At 39.8% G+C, this 25,032-nt stretch overlaps 3 protein-coding genes across 3 annotated transcripts; 1 reads left to right on the top strand and 2 right to left on the bottom strand.

Annotated features, from left to right (window-relative positions):
• Positions 1-2,820: 2,820 nt before the first annotated feature.
• Aatf (Apoptosis antagonizing transcription factor) lies at positions 2,821-4,711 on the bottom strand. Its single transcript, XM_029299107.2, has 2 exons — positions 4,439-4,711; positions 2,821-4,306 (listed from the first exon to the last, which is right to left on the bottom strand). The coding sequence occupies exons 1-2, from the start codon at positions 4,633-4,635 to the stop codon at positions 2,959-2,961; spliced, it is 1,545 nt and encodes a 514-aa protein (XP_029154940.2). The 5' UTR covers positions 4,636-4,711; the 3' UTR covers positions 2,821-2,958.
• A 6-nt stretch (positions 4,712-4,717) lies between these two features.
• LOC114928021 (WD repeat-containing protein SL1-17) lies at positions 4,718-6,583 on the top strand. Its single transcript, XM_029299108.2, has 8 exons — positions 4,718-4,946; positions 5,028-5,137; positions 5,215-5,384; positions 5,464-5,702; positions 5,769-5,862; positions 5,951-6,044; positions 6,170-6,341; positions 6,445-6,583. Exons 1-8 carry the CDS (start codon positions 4,944-4,946, stop codon positions 6,544-6,546), a joined length of 984 nt encoding a protein of 327 aa, XP_029154941.1. The 5' UTR covers positions 4,718-4,943; the 3' UTR covers positions 6,547-6,583.
• Positions 6,558-24,804, bottom strand: LOC114928019 (uncharacterized). The gene is given in 10 exon segments (XM_029299106.2): positions 6,558-8,951; positions 8,953-12,555; positions 12,653-12,887; positions 12,976-13,051; positions 13,140-13,247; positions 13,333-13,424; positions 13,699-16,442; positions 17,186-17,380; positions 19,016-19,408; positions 23,610-24,804. Coding segments are annotated over 10 exon segments (8,439 nt in total). The 5' UTR covers positions 23,991-24,804; the 3' UTR covers positions 6,558-8,339.
• Between the last annotated feature and the right edge of the window lie 228 nt (positions 24,805-25,032).

Genomic DNA, 25,032 nt, shown 5'->3' with positions numbered 1-25,032 from the left:
ACTCACACGCCTTAAAAATTACAGTAGTTTAAGAAACCTGTCAAAGATGATTTTCTTCAAATTTCAAGATTTTCAATTTGTTGTATTTTTATTGATACAGGTTTCGATTGCGAACGTTCCAAACAATAAGAATTGATTCTAAATACAACTGAGCATGAGTATTGAAATTTCTTAAAGTCGGTCACTTTTTAAATATTTTGCTTCCAAATCGACAACGATCTATCTCCGCTTAAAATTTATTGGCACTTGCAAATACCGTGTTTTTAGTGATGTACATGTGGCATCTGACTTTAAAGAATTGATATTTTAATACGGAAGCTATATTACTTAACGCTACGTGCGCGTTATTTCTCAATATTATATTAACTTTTAATAGTTTAGAACTAATGATTTAGAACAAAAATACGTTTGTCCTAATATTGGAATTATTTTTCCTAATATTAGTGTTATTTATCCTAATATTTGTTTTATAATTTTTAATATTTGTACTTATTATTTTTTCTCAAGTTAGGTTTATTTTTCCTCAGATTAGATTTGTTTTTCTTGATATTAGTTTTTTTATATTAGTTAGTTGAAAAAATAAAAGTCGCTACAGTAATTCCCTCCCGAAAAATAAAAAAAATTTTTAATGCTCCGCATTTAAGTCGATCATTATTTTCCGAATGTAACATAAAGAAAAAATTAACTTACATTGCATTAAGTCGATTATCCAAGCCTTTCTCCTTTTATACATATATCCACTTTTATATTCCATTGTTGCTCTGCTGTAATCCCATATGGTTTGGCACTGGTCACTGCACTGTTTTTTCTTTTTTTTTATTTTTGCAATTATTATTTCTTGCACTTCACTACACACACAGATGCACTTCGAAATAAACGGACGATACGAAAAAAATAATCACTCGCGAATGCATTCGGCACTTCCGAGCATCCCGTTCGATCACGTTCGATATCGCATTCGCGAATAAAAACACGAACAAAACATCGTTAATAAAATATACTTTTCCGATTTCGGGAAAGCGAGCGTCCGAATATTAATCGCATCGAAATGCCCTTAATTTCACTCGTGGTGTCTATCGAGGTCTATCGCGACATCTCCCGGCGCGCCGCGTTATTACGTAGCATCGCGAAGGAACTGATGCTCACTCAGGGGAAGTAACACTTGCGCGCCGTTACGCGGAAGCGTCACTAAAGCTCAAGCGAGTGAGGGGTATAGCCCCCCACCCCTAGCATTTGAATCGACGGTTACAATCACGTTGAGCTTCTTTAACACTTTTTACGGTATTCACGCACTCCAGAAGACGCTTGAGCACTCGCGAAACTCCTCGTCGAGAGGACGATGCCGAAATACCGCACGATAAATATAGAAATGGTCCAAATACCGTCGAAACAATGTCTCAAGCCATAGTCCCCCTCCCCTTTACCCACCCATAGCTCGCAATCCCGCGAATTCGCGACGATCCTAGACTCCCGGGGCCCCGTCGACGCCGGGATACCCTTCGAGACGATGAAGGATCATCTCGAGGGTCTCGGGCGACCGAGTAGCAGCGAAATATGCACAATAAACACGGAGGAACAGTCTCGAACGAGAAACGCCCTCCTCCCTCGTCCCTCCGATCACCAACTCGCGAGTTCCGAGGCTCCCGGGTCCCCAAGTCCCCATCGACGCCCGAATGCTCTTCGAGCATATTATTCGGTCTATCACGTCAAAGCACGACACTCCCGGACTTGCACTACCGTTTATTCGCGTCACACGTCCACGAAATCTAGACGAGACGCGGAGCATTCGCGACGCACCTCTGCTCCTTCGCCGCTAGACTTGGACTGAGTAATGGCGGCGCTGGCTGAAGTTGGTAACATTGTGACGTCAGAATCGGCCGATTTCATGTGTTACTACGCGCGGGAGTTTTCGACGAGTAAATAAAAAATAATATATAATTAGCAAATGTACATAATTTTAACTCGCCGAATATCAATTATGTACATAATTTTATTATGAGGGAGTACATAATTTTAATTCTCGATTTTCTATTATATACATAATTTTAATTCGTTGAATTTCTATTATGCACACAATTTTAATTTTTTATTTTTATTATATATACATAATTTTAATTCGCCGTAATTCTATTATGTAAATAATTGAAATTGTACATAATAGAAATTCGATCAATTAATATTATGTACATAATAAAACTTCGGGAATTAAAATTATTTACATAATAGAAATTCAGATATTAAAATTATGTACATAATAGGAATTCGGCGAATTAAAATTATAATCATATAATAGAAATTGAAGAATACAAATTATGTAAGGTACATAATAGAAATTTGGCAAATCAAAAAAATTTTAAACATAATAAAAATTCAATAATTAAAATTATGTACACAATAAAAATTCAGGAATAAAAAATAATCTGTCATTAAAAATATAATCGACGATTTCAAATTTTGTTTATTTCACTTGATGAAAATATAATTAGATTCGATTTTAATTAAATTTGATTTTAAAATATGATATTAAGTTTCAGTGTGCATAAATAAACGTGTGAACGAAACAGTTTAGAGAAATGATATAAATCCTTTATTTAAGAATGATTAGATATCGGGTATAATGCTTCATCAAGTCCAATCTGTAGCTGATGCGTTGCTGATGTAAAAATCTAATTTTATATATATATAATTAAAAAAGTATATTAATAATTCAAAATATAGTAATTTTTATCAATTTAATGCTCGTTTATATATATACTCAGTCATATTTATTAAAATGTGTAAAGATATCATCGATGATAACAGAATTTATATTAAAAAATATCAATTAGAGATTTTTTTATTACATCACGAGAATAAATTGGGAAATGTACATATGTGTGTCGATATTTACATCATAAATTCTTGTATATTACAAAGGTAAAAATTATACACTTATAATAATTTATATTTCCATAATTACTACTTTATTTGTTCCTCCGTCGATTTTATTTTACCGAACAATGAATTGTATAATTCGTTCTTTGCACTATCTGTCCATGTGTCATACACTGTGATGGGTGCCATAAAATTGACTAATTTATTGTGAACATTGTATCGCACTCTACGGCCCTTCGTCGCGCGAGTATCGATTTTCGTCTTCATCTTTTTACGCATATTTTGCAATTGGATCCATTGTTTACTGAGTTGTACAGGGTCCGTCACGTCCGACGATTTATACTCTATCAGGTCCCTCAAAAGCTGATGATAGAAATCATCGTCATCATAAATTTCCGGATCATACTCTTGGATTCTTCTACCGTCATCATCTTCATTTGACAAAGATTTACCAACAATATTATACTCGGAGCGTTTTAACTGAGTTTTCTTCCGTAGCTTGTTTATGTCACTCATGGCAAATTCAATTTGTTTCAGCGTAGTTTGACCTGAGCTTTTAGTCAGCGAACCTGTAGCAATCCGCGTCTTGTCATTCCACTTCTTTATAACAGAATCTCTATATTCTTTGTAAGAATTATGATTCTCTTGTAAAACTTTTTCGTAATCATTATATTTGAGACGTTTTCGGGGCACTGGTTCTTCAGTCATTTCCACTTCTTCATCATTAGACAATTTCTTTCCATTTTCTAATGCATCCTCGATGTCGGAAGATATTTCTTCATCTATTGAATCATTCATGTTTATATTCTCGTCTTTGTCGGCTTTTCTCTTCTTGGGAGTGGCGCATAGATTTTTCGTTTCAGGATATTGTTTTAACAAAAGATCTCTCAGGTGCAACATGTTATCTAACGTCAGTACTAGATTTGTTTTAGTTTCGTTGATCTTCTTCACAAAGTCTGTATCTGATATGAGTTTTTTATGTTTGTCATACTGTGGCATTTGATTACTAATTGTAACACACTTTTGCAGCTTTATTCGCATCTCCAAGAAATTTTCCCAAAACTTGAACTGATTCCTGATGCAATTGCCCTTCTCTATCTCTGCCCTAATATTTATTTCTGACATGGTTTTAATAGTAGAGTCCTTTTGTTTATCCAGCAGATTGTTCACATCTGTATTATTATCATCCCGCTCTGTATCAGACATACTCTCAGCGTCTTCAGATTCCTGTTGCGAGTCTACTTCATCGCTGTCATCTGATTCATTCCCCCTTTGTTCCATCTCTTCATCTTCTACTTCTTCATCTTCTACTTCTTCATCTTCTACATCTTCATCTTCTACATCTTCCCCAGAACTTTTGCTCTCTATATCTTCACTCATATCATCTTCATCGCTGTATATATCCTTCCTTGAAATTTTCTTACCAGCGTATCTATATAATCACATATTTTATCAGTCGAAATTTCAGACTTAAATCTTGCATAATCTTAAATTATCTTGTATACAAATGTGAATATGAAATACATTTAATTAAAAATACATTAAATTAAATTGTATAAATTACCTTTCATCCACCTTGTCCAAGGTATCAATATTTTGTCTGCGAATTTTGGAGTGCCGCAACTCATCTTCCGAGGCATCGTTCTCGTCGAAATATTCCACCACCTTCGCTTTCGTCTCTTCGGGTTCTTCATCTGAGCCAAAATCCGGCTTCGCCGTAATCAAGGCATTTATTTTGTCAGCTAAACTCTTCCCTGCCATTTTCTCCTATGCTGCAAGACGATTCCAACAACACGTGTTTGAGTGAACCTTAACCTTCTGAAAATTCCGTTTTGTTTAGCCAAATTTGATTTTAACGATTCACACCAGAGTGCGCGCATCTAGTAATCAGGAAAGAGATTTGGAGGCAACTTTTGCTTGCTCTGATACATTCAACATTAATATATCTTTTATATTGTAAATATTATAAAAAGAGTGGATGGCAAATATATATTAATATTTAAGTGCATCTGGAATAAATTGACACACTGCTTTTGAATCAATTTTAATAATAATTTATTTGTCTTAAAATGGTGAGTAAGCTGTCTTTCATATTTATAATCTGTATTTATCGTTTCTTTCTCTTTTTATCTACTTTATTCTTACTTTTCTAGTATTCTTTAACTCACAAAACGGAAAATGCACACGAGGACAGTATATGGACCTGTGCATGGGGTTGTCCAAAGAGAAAGAAGGATATTCAAGCGGATAATGAAGATTCACGGTACAATCAAAGTGTTATCTTAATTTGCTGTTGGATGAAAGAACTGTATTTTTCTTAACTATGATATTACATGATAGAGATTCTATACGATCCAACGAAGATGAGACTGCAGAATACCTAGTAACAGGTTCCGTAGATGATGCGGTAAAGGTATGGGAACTGCGAGATGGTACTTTAAAGCTAAAGCATAAATTGACTGGACATTCTTTAGGAGTTGTGTCCATAGCTGTCAGCTCGGATGGATCAAGTAAATGAATGAAATTATTTTCTTGAGGTATTATCGAATATTATAATTATTACATTTAAATTTCACTGTAAATTTACAGAATGTGCGTCCAGTTCCCTTGACTCAAGTTTAAAACTGTGGGATTTACAATCCGGAGACAAGTTATCGAGCATTGAAGTTGGTCCGGTGGATATTTGGACTGTTGTCTTTTCCCCAGATGATAAATTTATTGTATCTGGCAGTCATGCAGGCAAAATACATTTATATGGAACTGAAAGTGGTAAACAAGAGCAAACATTAGATACAAGAGGTGGAAAATTTACATTGAGTGTTGCTTATGTAAGTATTTAAATAAAAATTTTAATTATACATATCATGCAATTTTTGAAATTTTACATTTTTCAGAGTCCCGATGGCAAATATATTGCAAGTGGCGCGATAGATGGGATTATTAATATCTTTGATGTTGCCTATGGAAAAGTTTTGCGTACATTAGAAGGTAGATTCAAATTAAAAAATTCAAATATATTGCAAAGATGATTAAGATGTATTGGAATATTCTCTCAAATCGAATTTATATTTTTTAGGTCATGCAATGCCTATCAGATCTCTATGTTTCTCACCAGATTCTCAACTGCTTCTTACAGCATCCGATGATGGACATATGAAGTTGTATGACGTGTAAGGAGAGATTATAAATTTATAATTTAAATATACTGGCTTTATATATTAAAATTCATTATTTTATATTTTATATAATAACAGTTTTATATATTAATATATTTTTTTTTGTTGTTTTTATTTAGCAAGGATGCAAATCTAGCAGGAACAATGTCAGGCAATGCTTCTTGGGTGCTTGGCGTAGCTTTTTCACCAGATGGTCAACAATTTGCATCAAGCAGTTCTGATCATACAGTCAAGATTTGGGAATTAGCACAAAGACAATGTCTGCATACATTTGAAGAACATAAAGATCAGGTATATCTTTTAAACTTGAAATTATTTTCAGACGAAATGTATCTTTAATGTCAATTTTTTAAGATTTTAATACAGATACAGATAATTTTTTTAATGGTTATAGGTATGGGCAGTAAAATATAATCCACAACGAAATAACGTTATCGCGTCGGTATCTGATGATAAATCCATTAATTTGTATGAATGTCCAATATATGATAAGTAATATTGCAAGGATTAATAAATATTTTTTATTCACGCTACATCATTTATTCTTTAATAGTTGCGGACAATAGTTGATGACACATCTCTTTAGAGTTTACGATAAAAAAGGGGGTATTCTTAGCTATAAATTTTATTGTACTGCAAGTAATAATGTACAAACTATAAAGATATGTGGCGAATTTAAAGCACGAAACGTAATGAAAATTCTTAAAACCTAAAGCGGAAATAACGTAAAAAAAAATAAAAAAATAAACAATAATCTTGTGATGTACAGATCGAATATATATTTTAAGAAACAACGCAAAGATACCTTGATATGGTTCCAAGTTGGCAAAGTTAAATTTAATTAACTTGAACTGGAACAAGGCAAAAGTGTTCTTATATATATATTGTATATATAAGAAATCTCTTAACTAAAAATTAAATATATAATAGATTCTGATTCACATATGCCAAATAATTTCTCCTTCTGGTGAAAATTCGACAACGATTCGATTCCCACAGAAGGAAAATTGACACGATAAAAGAATATTAAAACAGAATAAAAAAAAGTATATATTTTTTGCACGTGTCCGAATGAAAGACAAAACCACATTAAATAATAATTATAAAAATATAATTTCGATTTCACAGACTTATGAGTAAAATCTAATTGCATTTGTGTGTATGATCTGTACACCCTTTTAATAATATATTTATCTCTGAAGGAGAAATATACGTGTTTGTTTAATAGACGCCACTCAGAAGCGAAACGAATATCCGCGATACATGTATAGTATACATATGTGACGAAAATAGAATGTATATTTTACTTGTAGACTAGAAACTTAAGATAATGCTTATAAAATTTGTTTGTCCCGTTATATTATAATCCCAGTTTTTAGCGTACTACTTTAGACCGCTCTACGTTCACACAGTCGATACAAACTTTACTACCTCGTTATGATTAATCTTCGAAGATGCTCGAGCTTAAATTTCCAGATTTCTTCACCGCCCTACTTATCAGTCTTCAAAAAAGTAATTAGACTTTGCATCCATTTGAGAGAGAAAGATTGTACGAGTCGATTAATACGATGGGAACAAAATACAGATCGCTGGGCTCTTATTCTCTCACATTCGCGTACAAGGATGTACAACGATGTTTTTTATCACCATCGTAGATAGGTTTAAACACGTACTACTAAAACTTTCTACATTCTTAGCTCGTGTTCCTTTCAATATTATATATATACAAAATTGAATAAATAACCGATCCAGAATTATCTCGCTACGCACTATTGAATTTCGACTGTGGTTCTCTTCTTTCAAACTCGGAAAATTATTCTATATTATCATGTATATATATACAACAGATAAAATGGACACAGGAATGATCTTAAGATTTCCCGCTAGTATTTCACACGGTTTTTTTTGCCGGTGTCGAAGAAATTGGCATCGCGATGTTTACGCATACAATATATGTATATGTATATATATATATATATATATATATATATATATATATATATATATATATATATATATCAAGGGTATATTATTCATACGTGACTATTTTCTTTTTTTATTTCGCGTAAAATGCGTCGAAGGATCTGTATGCGTATCTCAACCCTGCATACAACGAGACAGCAAAAGGAAAATGATTAAAATTATCTAGTAATATGTATCACATGTGACGAATGTACGTGGGCGAACATAGAGAAGCAAGCGAATGTACAATGACTAGCTTGGAACGCGAAGAGGAGGCGATTATTACAGAACTTATGCGCTTCGTTTCTGGGGATCCCGCCGGGTTCCCTATACCGTCGTCACCCTGGCCGATCCCGTGACTATCTCCGCGTGGCAATCTGTCGTCTCGAATTTATCCTCGTCCTTAGATTTGGCCGCTTGCGATGAAATGTCTGGCTTGTAGTTGAAGGGTGGCACGATCGCTGAGGCCGGTGTCCGCACGCCATTTTCCGCCGCTGCCGTTGTCGGGTCCACCTGGATGAAGGAGCCGAGCCTGGATATCCTCTTGGCAGGATCCGTCTCTACTCCGAGCTCGGCGCTTTCTTGCTTCCTCATGGTCACCAAGCTGTCGCCTATCTGCGTCGTCTGGCGCTTGTACGACTCGGACGACTTCACCGGGATCTTGCAGGGCGCCTCGTTGGCGTTCACGCCCGTCAAGTCGCAGGAGTTTCTATACTTTGGCCCGGCAAATCCGACTTGCGTGCTTCCTAGAACCGCGGGTCTGCACTTGGACTTGTAGGGTGATGTTTCACCGCTGCTGCTGTCCTCCTGAGAGATCCCCTCAAACGTGGAGCTGCGAAACAATCTGTAAGCCGGCGGTTTGTTGAACGTACCGGCGACAGGTGTAACGTCTACCTCAGTGGCGCTATTGGCTGGCCTTATCCACTGCCTGGTGTCCTGGTTTCTCGAAACGCTGCTTGTTCTTGCTCTCCTCGACCCTCTTCCAGAGACTCGCAATTTTACTCGTCGCCTCCTTCGCCTTACGATTTTGCACGCCCATAGGCGAATTGGAGACTATGCTGGAGTTGCTGTTGGATCGTTGCCCGAGAGAATCGACCTTCTTCAGGAGAGTCTTGTCGTTCTGGGACGGGTTACCATTGAGGACTTTCGGCGGTGTAATTATCTTCCCAGAGGACACCTTTTTCGGCGCCATCAACAAGCTTTTAGGCGGCTGCATCTTTTCGGAACTGTTGACCGTCGTTTTCTGCTGATACACTGGTTGCGCTTTCACGGAGATCTTGGATTTTCCCGCCATCGCCGCCGGATATATCTTTGATGAAACGCCTTTAATTGGCTTGGCGATCTTCGTCTTTACCGGGGAAGAAGACGCGGAATGCACTGTTGGCGCGTTCTCTACTTCCGGTTCGTCCTTCGTAAAAGTTCCTTGACGCTCCAGTGGCTTGATCGGGACCTCTGGTAATCTACTGTCGCTCTGGTAGTTGGATGAGCAGGCTGGAGGTGTACTGTGACGCTTAGTGGATTTTGTGAAAGTCAACGAGGATCCTTTCTGAGGTACGGAGGCTCTCTTAGATACGGTCGCCATGTTTCGCATTTTCCTTTCCGCGTCAGGTAGGGTTCTTTTTGGACTCGTGTTGGACTTTGGAGAATCTTTCGTAGTAGCTGTCGAACTATTGTTACTCTGTCGCAAAGTGGTGGCTCTGGTAGCTCTGACGATGGGCGACGTGTTGCTGCGACCGATGGGTATCCCGCTGACGAGGTTTACTTGCTTCAAGGGCGACGATTGCGGGGTCGGTTTTCGCGTTATCGGGTTAGAATAAAGCGCCTTCCTTCGTCCACGAATCGCCTTCGGGCTTTCCGGCTCGGATTTGTCTGTCGCATTGGAATCTGCGCTTGGATCTCGACCCGGCATTCCCGGTTTAATTATTCGCGGCCTCTTCGTCTCTCTCGGTTCCTGTTCCTCGTCGCCGTAGTTGGACTCCTCGCTAGCCGAGTCAATCGGATCTGCCGAGTCTTCATGAGCGACCTCCACGTATTCAGCTTCTTCATGATCGATATTCATCGCAAGAGTTTGTGCGTTGTCGACATGTTGAGTGCTCATCAGTTTCTTCGAAAGCCCGTTTACAAAGCGCATTCTTAGATTATGATCCAACTCGGAATCATACGACGTCAAGGTGACAGTCTCGCAACGCAAAATGTCGTCTCCGTTAACTTTACTCGATTCGTTCAAAGTGTTCAACACGATGGTGGCATTTTGCTGCAATATGGTTTGAATTTCCTCATTCATTTGCCTTTCTTCCGTCGCGATGGGATTGCGCTCGATCTCTTTGAACACAGTTTCCGAATCGTTCAACGTCCTTGTGCGATATCGCTCTTTGTTCTCCTGGGAATCTCCGCGTTTCCTCCTCAACGCTTTGCACACGGGTAACTTTGTAAGTGTAGGAATCGAGGAGACCTTGTTGGGAGACATAGATTCTTGCCTCTCGACGGAATTTCTAGGGGAAACTGATTCTTGCGCTTCCTTGGTTTGCGCCGAGTTCATATCCGGGAAGGGATTCTCCAACACCTGTGTCTGGAATCTCGCTCTATTTTCTTGCCTGCGTTGCTTGGGCGTCAGTTTTGAGAAGGTGGAGTACTTTCCGCGTGGAATTTGATCACCTCCCTCGTTGCTGCAGGCACCATCTTGCTTCCGGCGTTCTTCTTGTTCCTTCTTAACGATTTCCGCGGCGATAGTGTATGTCTTATATCTCTCCTTCGTTAGGTTCCGCTTCTGCTTCGGGGTCAAGTGGGTCTTCAGATGCGGCCGCCGTTTCGGCGTCGATTCTGCCGAGCTACTGACGCAGTATTCGGACGAGATCGGCGTGACCGCCTCGTCGGTGTCGTTCTCCGCCTCGTCGATCACCTCCGCCACGATCGAGTGCACCGCCTCGTCGGTGTGCAATTCCGTTTCTATGCACAGTGTGTCGCTGCACAGGGTATTGGTGGTCGCCTCCATCGTCGATTCATCCATCTCGCTCACCTCGTTAAATAAGGACGGTGGATTGATGTTCTCCAGGCACTCGCTCAAACTGTTGTTCGCGCTGTTCTGCATACCCTCAACGTAACGCATACACGTCATGGATAATACATTGGCGACCGGCTTCAGCATCTCGAACACCACCGAATCGCTACCGGTCAGACTGTGCGAGTCCTGGTCCTTCGAGTCCGCGATCTCCGACGTGATGCTGGCTACGCTGAGCATGCTGTTCTCCATATCGCCTGCGTCTGGCAATTCGTCCATCATGGACGGCGGCTTGACATTCTCTAAGTGCGAACTGGTGCACTCGTTCAGGAGATTCTCCAGACTGGAGGTGTGACTCTGACTCTGGCCTAGCGCTCGTTTGGCCACCACGCCGAGTGGCAGAGACTTTTTCCGCACGTTGCGAGGATCGACGGAATATTTTGTTGATACCGGTGGCAGAGACGTGGAGTAACATCTCTCCCGGTTGACGAATGTGTCAATATTGTTGTCGGTGGGACCGGCGTAGCTCGCGGTCAACGACACCAAACTTCCCATCGAGGACGGTGGTTTGATCGCATCAAGATCGATAGACGTCAAACTCGTGATCTCAAGCTCGTTCTGATTGTTCGCCTCGGCGTCCACGGCTTCCGCCAGTTTGATGGCTTCGCGTTGAATGATCTTTGATTCCGTCATGCCGGTCTGTTCGTTATTCTCGACTTGCGTATGGTTCTCCAACATGTTGGTGCGCTGATCTTCCTGCGCGTCGCTGTTGAACGAAGCAACCAGCGGTGCGCTTATGCTGATGCTGGGAAAGGAAACATCGTTGGGAGAATCCTCATTCCATGTGTCGCATGTCAAGCTCTGCTTCATTGTGCCGGAATCTCGTTCGCGTATGGCTTCGGTTTGTTGAACTAACGTCGCCGTCAAACGATCCAACGAAGCGATCATTGCATCGGGATCTCTCTGTCGTCTGTACGTCTCCTCTTTTATGTATTTATCCGCGCTTTCGCGATGCAAAACGTCCGAGGTCCTCACAATATCGAACGGTGCTTCCGGTTTATCACTCGCGTCAACCTCGGATAGTTCCTCGGAAATATTATTTTTTCCTTTTATGAAGTCTATTTGTTCATTATATAACTCTAGCTGCGTCTTAACGTAATCTGCATTGCTTTGGTTGATGGCGATGTTGCTTTCGGATTTTATACCAGGCTGGATACACAGTTCCAGAAGAGCATGCTCGGATTGCTCGACGGAGTCAATCGATTCACTACTTTCGGAATCTTTCGTAAATGATTGCTTCATCGATGAAATGTCTGCGATCTGATCTTCGATCGTTGTCTCGTCTATCTGTGTTATGGATTCATTTCGAACTGTATCATCATTTACGGTAAAATTATTGGATACATTCTTATTTAAGAACATCATGTCAAGTTTCTGTGATACAGTTACCGCTGAGAAATTATTATCAAGATTATCGTCATTTACTGCTGTCGTAGTTGAAGCGTTATTTGATTCCTTGATATTATGCATGTATTCATTATTCACCTGGAAAAAAGAAATATCGCAATTTAGTATACAATTAAAATAAAAATCGATATAAAAAATTTTAATAAATAAGCAAAGATGTAAGAGAATATCTTACTGTAGCTGCTTCCGATTGAATATCTTTTTCATTATCTTTTTTGTTTTTCTCTGATAAATTACTTTCAGCTACGATTCCACGAGATTCCGCATATTTTATATTAAATGACGTATTATCAGACTCTACAGTTCCATTATGTTCGACTTGATCTAGAGCGAGACTAGTTTGATATCGAGTCAAATTATTTTCTCGAGGAAGCTTTTCGAGATTATTTCCTATGAAGGAATGCCTGTGCCTAAAAAAAGTATATCAAATTTATTAAATAATATATAACACAATTATACAAATGTTTTTTAATAATTATTAATATTTTATAATCTTACCTATTATTTTGCATTCCAATATTGATGCAAGCAGCTAGTAGATCCTCGTCATCTTCGTCCCCGTCACTGACTTGATCTGGATACATTTGGAAAGATATTTCACATTTATATTTTGAATAGTTACATATTATTTTTTTTCAATTTTGCGATATTATATTACTTACATCCCGAGTCGTTATTAGAAGTCTTTAAACCAGTATTATTGCCAGGTGAGAATTCAATGTCACTCGATGGTAGATTTTTATTTATTTTGCAATCATTTGGTTTGGAGTCTGCAAATTTGTATTGTTTGTGAGAAAACAAATATATTTAAATTATAGAGGAAAAATACTCAAGAGGCTAAAAATTTCAACTTACTTAAACTAATAATCCTAGAACTGGATTCCGCATCGTGGTCATCATTATATTCGGAGTTTCCTAATACCATCGAAATCGGCGTTGTTCTTACACTACGCAAATAACACAAAACGATCGTATTAAAAAAATTCTGATGTTATATAACAAAGATTATATATAATGAAAATAGATTATTTAAAAATATATATTGTATATTATTTATAATATAATAATATATTTTAATATTTCATCCATCTCATTTATAAATAATATAATAATTAGATAAATAATAAATTATTCAAATTTTATATTATTTAATATTCTATGTACATATATAAATATGAAATATAGTAAATAATTATTTAGAAAATGTAATTATATATATACCTTGAATGATTTTGGATGGACGCGTCTTCTTGAACCGCTTTGAGCTGCTTGCCCAAGTCTTCCTCATACTGCAACGAATGATTTGCGCTCTCGTCGTCCGTAAGATGCGTCGCGCCTCGCAAATTCAACTGCGTCCCCGATTCGGGGAAGTTCAATTTCGGCACATCCGTCAAGGACAACGCTTTGCATTCACCATGATCCTCGACGTGCCTCTTGTATCGCTCCGGTAACTTTTTCGACGAGCTCCTTATACGACTATCGTCCTGCAGATCGGAGGCGGAAGTAGCTCTGGACGAATTCAAGGACGTCTCGCGTGGTGTTCCCTCCGTATAGTAAGTTTTCACCGTATCTTCATGCAGGAGTCCCTGATCGTTGTTCGAGAAGAAGCCGGAATGTTGCTTCTCGTCGTCTATAGTTTGCTCGCCGTAGCGCAGACTGTAGTCGGTCGGCTGGTCCAAGTCTGTTTCGGCGTAATCGCCAAACAGGTTACCATCCGGCCCGATCGTAGGCGAAATCGCTTTTTGAATGCTGTTCAAGGTATCGTGTTGACGCAACAGAGCCTTCTCCGCGTAGACGGTGCTGAAATTCGCGTTCTCCTTCATGGGAGAAATATCACGCAGATAAGAGACCGGTTTCGAGCTGTCAACGACCGCTTTCGCGGTTGCTCGACGATAATCCGACTTTGCGCACACAGTTGCCTCGACTTCTTCCGAAACGCTGGACTGACTACCGGCCTTGGACGAAGACGACACGCTTTGATCGATCAGAGACATATTGTTCTCGATGGAGGAGTGTAATGAGATCTGAGATGATTCTTGATTGGGCGCTGAAGTAGCCCACGATATAGTAGAATTTGTGCATCTTAGCTCGTCGAAGCCGTCTGATGATTTCAGTCGTTCAGGTATAGCGTTCTTGTATCGCAAGGTGTACTTCCTCTCGGAAGAAGAAGAAGAAGAAGTGGCTTTCGTGTGAGTGTCGCCACATGCGCCGTCAAATCCGACCGCGGAATGAAGCGATGAAGATTGTTGCTTGATCTGTGGATCGGTAGGCGATGAGCCGTTCAGAATGTGACGATTTACTCTCTCGAACATGGTGTCGGAGTGCGTGCTCGTCACCGAACGCATGGAATCTCTACTCTCGCTCCTGGCGACTCCGTTACACTTGGCGGTGGACGTGCTGGGTTGACTGTGCAAGTGATAAGCGCGCAGACCGTGGGCGTTGATGCCAAGGAGACTGTGATCGAGCTTAAATGTAAACTTGTCGTCCTTATTGATCGGCGACGTGCTTGGCTCGATGTTGTCGCATGTCTCGGCTAGATTCTGATCGATTTCTTGCTCCAGGGCCCGTTGTCTGCGTGCAGCCAGACTCGGCAGGGTCGATAATCCGAGTCCGCGCGCGGTGGAATCCAAATGAACGAGATTATTGCAACCGGGTCGGGCACTCAACAGATTTTTTAAGGCCGCGCTGGAGCCCATCGAGATCATCTTGTGCTTGGAATGAACGAGACTGCGCAACATCGGTACAGCCCCCAGATCCCAGAGGAGACGCTGATCTTGAGGACACCTCGCGGACAAGTTCCAGAGCGCTCCGCAGGCGTTGCTGACCACGGTCAGACTGGGCGATCTCAGTTGTTGCAGGAGAACTTGCAGGCAACCTCTCTCTCTCACGATGGCTCGATAGTCCTCTCGCACCGCCACGTGACTCGACACGTTTCTGAGGATACCGCCGGCGTTCTCGACTATCGCGAGCGTCTTGGACGGCGCCTTGTAGCTCAGCATATCCACGAGGAAAGCCAGCGCGCCGTCTACGGCGCAGATATCCACTTTATTTGTGCTGCAGTGAGCTGATAGATTCCATAGAGCGGACAGTATGGATTTCAGGGTGGATTCCTTGCGACCCTCCATGGCGGCTTTCATCAGACCCGTCACCGCTCCCACTTCCCTCAAGGTCTGCTTGCTGCTGCTGTCGGCGCGCCAGGACAAGTTTCTCAGAACGCTCGCGGTCACCTGTCTAAGATCGTCACTGGGACTTCTCAGCTGCGAGACCAAGGCCTTCATAAATTCCTTGAAAGAGCAGAGCAGCGCCTTGTTGTTGCCGTCGCCGAAAGTTAGGTTGGTCAATGCCATTCCCGCGTATCGTCGCAACGTAATGCAGTTCTGATCGTCGCTCTCGCTGCCGTGTGCCAAGTGATCCATCTCGATGAGTTCCGCGACCGCGTGAAGACCACCTAGTTGGCACATGGCGTGACGATGAGCCTCGTCGAAGGATAGTTTCATGAGCGCGGCTATCGTCGCCGCGGGATGCCCTCTCTCGAGATCGACTGCGGTCCTGTCCCTCTCCACGGACATCCTCAGGTTCTGACAATAGTCGCGCAGCTGTTCCAAGAATCGTAGCACTCGCGCCTCCCGACGACCGGCCCTCTCGTCGCTCTTGGCGTGTATCACGTTGTGCAACGCTTGCATAGCTCTGTCTCGGGTCTCCGGATCTTGTCGGGGCGCGTGGATCAGCTGCACGAGCAACGGCAGACATCCAGATTGCCTCATCACCAGGCAGCTGTCCAGTGAGGTGCTCATGGAGAGTAGAGTGGTGCTCATATCATCCCGGCCGTTCTTCTCTAGCATGCCCAACAAATTGTATACCACGTCCACCTTGGCACCCAGTCTCCGGTGACCTTGTAACTCCGTAGAATGGCTCTCAAGACCGGTAGAGTTCGATGACGAGAAACTCATCACGCTGGCCACGTCCTGCTCGCGAATACATACATCATGTTGCGTTTATACTTTCTCAGATAATCACACAAGTATCTAATAGAGATTTTCTGGGTCATCTCTCGGACGAGGCAGCTTTTGTACCTTTTTTTCAGGGATCTTTGAGAACCACCAATTTCCGTCCTTTCAACTATGTCAGAATGTCGCAAAAGGACATGCAATGGGGGTTTCACAACACCCTGTACACAGGATGTCTGACATAAAGTGTCACATCGAAAATATACAAGTAGATCTCGTTATTTGAAGATGAGTTTTCCTCAGCAAAAATGTCGAGAAGCCATCATTTTTTGCATGTTTCCAAATTTTGTCATCATGTATCTTTATAACTAAACCTTAAATTAAAATTTTATTAAAGTAAACTCTACTTGAAATTAATTGAAGAATGTGATTTTGTTAATATTTTATTTCCGCGAGGCTTAGTTTGTAAAAAACCCTTTATTTTCAATCGCTTATAACTCGAAAATTATTGATGCCTCAATATTTTTGCTCAGGAAAAATTGTCTCCAAATAACAAGATCTACTTCAGAGTGTCTAGTAAAATTTAAAAATAAAATTTAAGAACATTCCCAGGACATTTCAAGGACTTTAAGAATTTCAAGGACGACTAGACACCCTGTACTTTTATATTTTCGGTGTGACACCTTATGTCAGACACCCTGTATATATGCGAGAGATGGCAATCCCAGAACACAATACACCGTTATAATCGTTCAACTTACATTGTGCGCAGCGAGTGATGTGCTCTGCTGGGCCGGAAAGCCAATCTGCTGATTAGCCCATACGTCTCTTCTGATGGGCCACGTTCCGCGATACGAAGACGGTAGCCTGTGGCCGGGCAGCGAGATGCTATCCTGTTTAGTTTCCTCCTCGCTACTGCCATCCTCGTTGTAACGTTTACTTCTCCTCAGGTAGAACTGTAACGAGAAAGATATACCTTCTTTATGTATACAGTAAAAAGTTCCCGCGATCTCATCGACAAATATTTTCCTTCGCAACAGTTTGCATCTTCAGGATCAATAAACGATGTTGCATAGTTATTTTATCTCTTCTGATCAATTCGATCAGTAGTCTTTAAAAAAAGTTGAGCATCGTTTATCGATTTAATTAAAGGTGTGAATTTTATTTGTCGACTTCGTTTAGCTTCACTCGAACGATTAACGTTCGAGCAAGTTTTACATCTGTAAAAAGCATCAATTTCGTCTGTACATATCGAGTAGCGCATAGGAAAGGAACGTGCCATGCATCGTGGAGCTTGAAATTTTCAACACGTGCGCAAGTGCGGATGAATAGGGATCCTCGAAACGATGCCGCACAGCAGAGGGTGACGACTTAAAGGGCAGACCCAAGCGAAAGAGAAAGGACGAAACGATATAGACCTAGGGGAGAGAGGAAATGCGTATATACACGCGGGAGAACGAGTGAGACGAGGAATGGCTGGTTGAAAGAGAGAAAGGGAGACGGATACCAAGAGACAGAGACGAAAGGTGAGGGCTCCGTAAAATCAATACGGGATACGTTCGTGAAGGTGTAGGTATACATTCATGCGCCACGAGCACATTCGTGTGTTAAAGCAGTGGTTTTCAACCTTTGTGCCTCTTTTACAGAGGTAAACTGGTAAACAAAATGATTTCGAAATGAATGACACATCCAGCTAATGTCAGCGCATAATTTCTGTGTCATTGAAATTATATTCTGAAGCGCAATTATATATTTGTGTTTGTACGGACGGGAAAAATTTATAATTAAAAGATTACGACATATTTTATATAATTTTTGTTAGACTGACAACTAATATAATATTTTTTGTTACGTTTATCTTTTATTTTCAGAAGACAGTCCACATACCAGCACAATTTTAATCATTCCGCAATTTTATTAAGCTCTCAAAATCGACATGTTGCTCCAGCAGTTTAAATAGAACGACACGTTAATATTAATATCAACGCAAACAAACTATATAAAAAGTGTGATATAAAGCCTTTAACGAGCAAATTTTTATCTTTTGAATTTATTAATATGATGTTTACAATACATTTACAAAACCTTTTTTCTTATTATATATAAGAGAAAACGCTGTGTTGTGTAGATGTTAACACATTTTTTTGGCAGTGTTTGTTGAGATTACATCCGTACTTTAAATCAAAATTAACGTTTCAGTTTCATGTTACAATTGCAATAAGTATTAAAATTAACTATAGATGTCATATAATATTTGTTTGTGTGTGGGTCGAAATCGTCAAACGATCGAACCGTATGATCTCTCTTTTCAAATACATGACTTTATATACCTCCGGAGAGAGACAAATATATACACACACACGTAAACCGTTCTAGCTAAACAATCGGAATTGATCCGCAGCAAACACTAGCGTACATATATGTATAAAGCAACGAGTTTTCAATCTTAAAGAACACGTAGTCCCCTGGCGAATCAGAAAATCCCATACGTACAACACACAAATCTATCATCCCCTCAGCGAATTTTCCCAATCCAGATACTAAGCGAAAAATATCCAAGAAAACAAAAATAAAAATAAAAAGAGCGCTACCTCGGGACTCGACGTCGACGAGTGTCGTTCGTCCTCCTCCTTGGTCTCCGGCTCCATCGCATCCTCCTTGCTGGTCTCAGCGACGAGAGGAGGAGGACCCCAGTAGATCCGCAGCGGTCTCGGCGCGACGGCATCGACGGCGTTCTTCTTGGCAGTTACGCATCTCTGCGTGCTGGCAACGACGGGGTTGAACGACGCTGCTGCTGCTGCTGTTGCGGTGGTGGCGTCAGCGGCCGACTCCAGCCTGCGCGATGCCAGGGGCGGCGGCGACTGCCGTCTTTGGACACCCCACGCGCTGCCGACGCCTTCCACCCCAACGCTGCTCGCCGCCGAACCGCACGGCACGCGGCTCTCCGTCGCGCGCAATCTGTCCCGCCGGGTATCCGCGTTGTCCTGGAAAAAAAGAGGATGCATACTTTGTTAGTCGTGGAAGTGAAAATCGTTCGGGCTGAAAGAGAATAATTAGCTTGTAAGAGCTTCGATAGACTTTTCTCTCCTGCGACGAACTCATAAAATTCAAAGAAACTTGGTAAAATGTAAAACAGTTTGGTGCTCTGTTCCTGATAGACTGTAGCATCTTTCTGAGGAGAAGAAAAAAGAAGGGTACGTCCGGAAGGAATTGTACCGCAAGAGAAAATAATAAGTTTGTAATAATAGTTAGGAAGAAAGAGAGTTTCTGGATAAACTCTTATGAAAGTTATAAATTTGAAATTTTTGAAAAAATATAAAGTAATTTGATTAAAGTCTTTCGATAAAAAATGCATCTATTTTTTCGAAAAAGACGAAAACCAATTCGCGACTAAAGTTTAATTCGTAAATTAAAAGAAAAAATTTATACGACATATTTATTTACCGATTTGATTTTATATCATTAATCTGATTTTTCCTTAATGAAATCAACATAAAGCTGATCTGAAAAAAAGATGAATGCACTGCGTATATAAATCTGCACTACTTCTTGCCATTCACTATGCGAACGTGTGGAATGAAAGAAGATTAGTGAGATTGATTATCATATCTAAGCCGTTATGCGCGATGGAATCAAATGCATCCGGTGCACTCGTAATTAAGCGACTTGGTCTCGACAGGTTTATTTGCCAATAAATCGCTTGACCATTTCTGATTGCTTCGTGTCACTTGCACGAAAGCCGTAGTATTATTTTCATCTGTTAGTGAAAGCTCAATAATAATTAGAATCATTATTTGTAACTTGAAAATATATGCATACAAGTGCTTTAATGTATATTTAAAATGCGCCACTTAAAAATCTTAAGATCAAAATTTAAAAATGCAGATATAATAAATAATCGCTGTGCAATATTATCATAACAATAAAGAAAATTCTAAAGTGAAACTCTTATTGTTAGAACGACCTTCATATAAATAAGAAATCATGAAGCAACGATGAACCGCGCACAATATATACATATGTATCAATTAGAAATTAGAATTGCAATTAGAATTGCAGTCGCACTGTGCGCACCGTTAATTAGCGCACTACTTGCGATATGATTACTTGCACAATTATGCGAAGGCAGGGCATTTTAATAGCATCGCAGTCGTATATTTTATGCCAGTTTGTAGAGATGTTTATAATGCACGCGAAAAAATCTTGGATGCTCACAGAGAGATATAAAAAATTATAAAAAATGCAAAATATGAACAATAAAAATATAAAAGATCGTGGAGCTTTAATATGCAAATATACGTATTATTATACCAGAAAATAATTAAAAAGTTATTTACTGATACCACGTACTATCGTGTCTATTATCTACAACGTAAAGCAATGAAACTTCAGCTTGTTATCTATAGACTGATCATGTCTGCGATAAAATCCAACTCAACCTCCTAAGAAAGCAAGATAATAAACATGTAAAATCTGTATCTCCTTTTGCGTGAGTGATTAAAAGTGCGATGAACTTCGCAAATAAGCAAAAGCGTGCGCATCTCTCTCCTATTCGTAATAAATACTTTCACTGTTTTCTCCAGCATTCAGATAAAATCATACGCAATTTTCCGAAATGGCAGATAGATTTGCGATAGTTAAATCAGATTGACGAGGCTCCGTCAATATAGAGATTCGATTAGCACGAAAATAAAATCTACATATGTATAAGCTCTGCTTTCGACACGTCTTCATCTGTCAAACTTGTCACACGTGGTTTCCCACGTGATATACATTTTGCATTAAAATCCTTACTCCGAGACGAATCAGACGCGGCGAGATCGAACGACCTGTTAAATCGCAAAGACGGAAACTTAATAAGGTAAAATAAGAAGTTAATTTAAGAGCTTTCACCGCTGCATCGTCCGTTTCCTTTCTCCCGCGAGCTCATTAACCGGCGTATCGTAAACTTCGCGATCGGAAAGATACGTTTTTACATTAAAAGAAAAAAAAATTGCGACACTCATGACAGTAGCACGAGGCGTATCCGCGGAATTGACAGATAACGAAACTAGACCGCTCTTATCTACGCGATTTGCTGTAAGCGCCGTCACAGATCAGGTAAACGAAATTCATCTCGTTGAAACGAGCACTGGCAAAGCGGAGCAATGTCGATGATACGTTATCGAGATAAGAGGGATTCGTTTTAAGAGGAATGGATCCGACAGTTTAATGACTTCGTAATTGGCGAAATGACTCACTCAATTGCGATCGCGGTGGAAGATATAGCAGTATTTGCGATCATGCCACGCATTACTCTCCTCTGCATTATTTATTTTATCCGACTGAAAATAATTATCGTTATTACTCTGCGTTATATGCGATCGTGATGTGACGATGTGTCATTATTAAATGCCCAGAAAAAGTATTGCGTCATTATCACAATTGGAACGAAGTGATAACAATTCTCCGAAAGATATTCATTATTTTGAAGAAGTTAATAACTCGAGAAAAGACATTAAGAGATGGTGACGATTTTTTTCTTCATTGAAAAAATATCTACTCTGAATTCAAATAAATATTTATTTCAATACTCCTTTATAAATCAATTATTTGTAATTAATAATATAGATTTGATATAAAGAAATATTTATTTCATCTAAGAAAATCTTTTTTAAAACAGGTAAATATTTATTTGTTTCAAAATAATGATTTATAAAGCGCAGTATTGAAATAAATATTTATCAATTTAATAATTTTGTTTCAATGTTGAAATAACGATAATTACATCGGACTATGTTACAACATGGAAAACAGTTTCCTAGTCCACTTTTATTTTATTTACGACACGAAGAAGCGTATTTTGATCACACACTGAACAAAATTTGTTAATTTGATTAAATATTTTTACTTTCAACTAAATATTTTGTGAATTAAAAATATATAAAAATATTTAAATTAAATATAATATTAAATCTCTAACAAAATGTATATTTGACTTAAATACTAATATATGTTTAATTAACAAAATAATAAATTTAGTTGAAAGGTTTAGTCAAGTTAAAAATTTTTTTTTCAATGCAGACTGTGCGTGGAGAAGGTATCCTTTTGTCATTATACGTGTTATCTAAGACCGCGTTAAATAAGCGTTTCCGTACGAGAAATCTAGACTGCGACAAGTGTTACGTGTTTGTCGCAGGCGCAGTTGCGTTGCAGTTTCCCCTCGCCTCGGTTTCGACCTTAATTACGGAAAAATCGAGTGACAAAGTGAATCACGCGTTATTCCGTCGACATTAAAGAAGATATATTAAGTATAAAATTAAAATTTATATATTTTTTTAAATTTACATGGAAAGTCTCAATTCCAATTAAAATATAAAGTCTTAATTATGGTGATAAAAATTTGAGAAATAAAGTAATTTCGAACGTTATGCTAGAAGAGTTTACGACTATGTTAATTATATTTTTTGACGTCTTAGTTGCGCGTTAGCGACGCAATTTAAATAGGCGCGATATCGCGAGTTAGAGAAGAGTCTGAATAAGTAAGCGAATAACGTGTTCGGAAGGCAATCTCGGGAGTTTGATATCGAAAGGCAAATAGAAAACAGAGCGTGCCGATCAGTGATGCGAGAACGACGAAAGTAAATTTCCGGTTATTGCTGCGAAAGAGGTGACGCGATGCGCCCTGTTTGGAAGGAAATCTGTGCTAGTTCAAATTATCCTAATTCTCCGAAGAGTTTGAGAGGCAAGTTTGTGCGTGTTATATATGAATCGTATCTAGCGAGAAAAGCATTGTTCAATTTTAAACATCCAATTTAAAGGCGGAACACTCTTAGAGAGAATGAATGAAGATATCGTCCACACATGCATATTATTAGCCTTAAAATAATATTTTTTTTTTATATGGTATATCAACTCGCCATTGATGCAACCTTATTCTAATTTTATGTAAAATTCTGTGCGTCATTGCTATTTTTTTCACACATCATGCCGCGCAAAGATTAAATCGATAGTCTTGGATATATAATAAATAAATGAATAATAAAAATATCTCAAACATTTATCAATTATTAAAAGGTACATCTCAAAATAAGTAACATATAGAAAAGAGCATCATCGATACAGCTATTGTTTAAAAGCCTGACATTTCAGCGACCTACTTAACATTCCCTCGGTCGACAGACATTTGGCCTATAATTTAATCACCTTTCCCTTCCGATACGAATCGCCGGGTTCCTCGCCGATAGCCGAGCAATTGGCCGACACTTGCCAATTATCCTGCGATACCTGCTCCTTCTCCTCCTCTTCCTGCATCCCAAGCCTTCGCTCCTTGTCGACGGTCCCGCGACTCTCCAGGATGAGTCTCAGCCGATTTTTTTCGGTCTTGACGATCTTCTGATTCGGCGAGGCGGCCGCGAACGGGCCGGTGCGTGGAAGCGGAATCATCGTCGCGGCTTGTCCTCGATTACGAGGATCCGGCTCCCTGTGTCCTCCCGGCACCACGTTTCCTTCAACGCCTCGCGCCAGCTGGTCGCGATTTTCACCCGGCATCCCTCGCCGCGCCTCGAATTCAGTCTCATGGAACATTCACTCGTTCAGAGATCGTCTGCCAGTCTCGTCACGAGACGCGCATTGAAAATTGTCGCAGCGATCGAACACCTCGGGCGAAGACTCTCTTCTCGCGCTCCGGAAAGATCTCTCTCGCTATCGATCGTATCGAAACGAGAGCAGACGATTCTTTCGCGCTAGAAACGCACTCACTTGATTACGCACTGAGAACTATTTGTCGGGATCCCGAGGAGCACCCTGAAGAAATTCGAGGCCTCCCGAAATCGTCGGAGATGCGTAGCTTCTTCTCGGCACGGATCGTTTCTTCTAGCAACAGCGGCTCAGAGTCGACGACGGGTCGGTCCATCGCGCTCCATCGGAAGCTGCATCGAGTGCACGCATGCGCCGAACCAAAGATTTTCAAAATGTCCCTCTGGCATTTCAGCCACCAACAACTGCCATTGTGGTGGTCCACGAGCACCCTTGACGCGGCGAGCTCTTCTCCCACTACTTAACTATGTATTCTACGAGTGCAATTAGTCGTGCGTCTATAGTCACGTGGATATTATATTTTCACCCTCTCGTGGTGGATGCATCCCTCCAGAGCTCTTTTCAACCCGCGAAACAGGTATATAACTGAGCGCGAGAATCAGTGTTTCGTATATGGAGAATGAATGTGGAAGACTGGCTTGATGAAGCATTTTGTCAATTTTTTTTTAACTATTAATTATTCATTCTCTTTTTATTTTAATTAATTAAAATTAGAGATCACGTGAAAAATATACACGGGGGAATTTTCTCTTAGAATTTACCCTAAAAATCATGGAACAATATGTTGATATTGGAATAATTTGATGAGTTTCTCTGATTAATATTTACCATAATAAATTTCAAACATATTTTATATCTTATTGTGATACATATTCATTTTTTTATCGTGATAAATATTCAATCAGAGAAACTCTTATAAAATTTTTCCCATACGATATTGTCCCACGATTTTCAGGGCAAATTCTAAGAGAAATTTCTCTGTGTAGGTTGTTTTGGTATTTACAATTTTAACAGCAAAATATATATTTAC

This window comes from Nylanderia fulva, unplaced genomic scaffold, assembly GCF_048542155.1.
Source record: "Nylanderia fulva isolate GAGA-0341 unplaced genomic scaffold, ASM4854215v1 Scaffold12, whole genome shotgun sequence".
NCBI lineage: Eukaryota > Metazoa > Arthropoda > Insecta > Hymenoptera > Formicidae > Nylanderia > Nylanderia fulva.
Note: the sequence above shows the minus strand (reverse complement) of the source record. Positions and strands in the feature narration are given on the sequence as shown.

Coding starts and splice junctions, on each gene's coding strand:
- Aatf (XM_029299107.2), bottom strand. CDS start 4,635: ATGGCAGGGAAGAGTTTAGCTGACAAAATAAATGCCTTGATTACGGCG. Junction 4,307..4,438: donor TTGGACAAGGTGGATGAAAG/GTAATTTATACA, acceptor GTGATTATATAG/ATACGCTGGTAAGAAAATTT.
- LOC114928021 (XM_029299108.2), top strand. Junction 5,385..5,463: donor TGTCAGCTCGGATGGATCAA/GTAAATGAATGA, acceptor GTAAATTTACAG/AATGTGCGTCCAGTTCCCTT. Junction 5,863..5,950: donor AGTTTTGCGTACATTAGAAG/GTAGATTCAAAT, acceptor TATATTTTTTAG/GTCATGCAATGCCTATCAGA.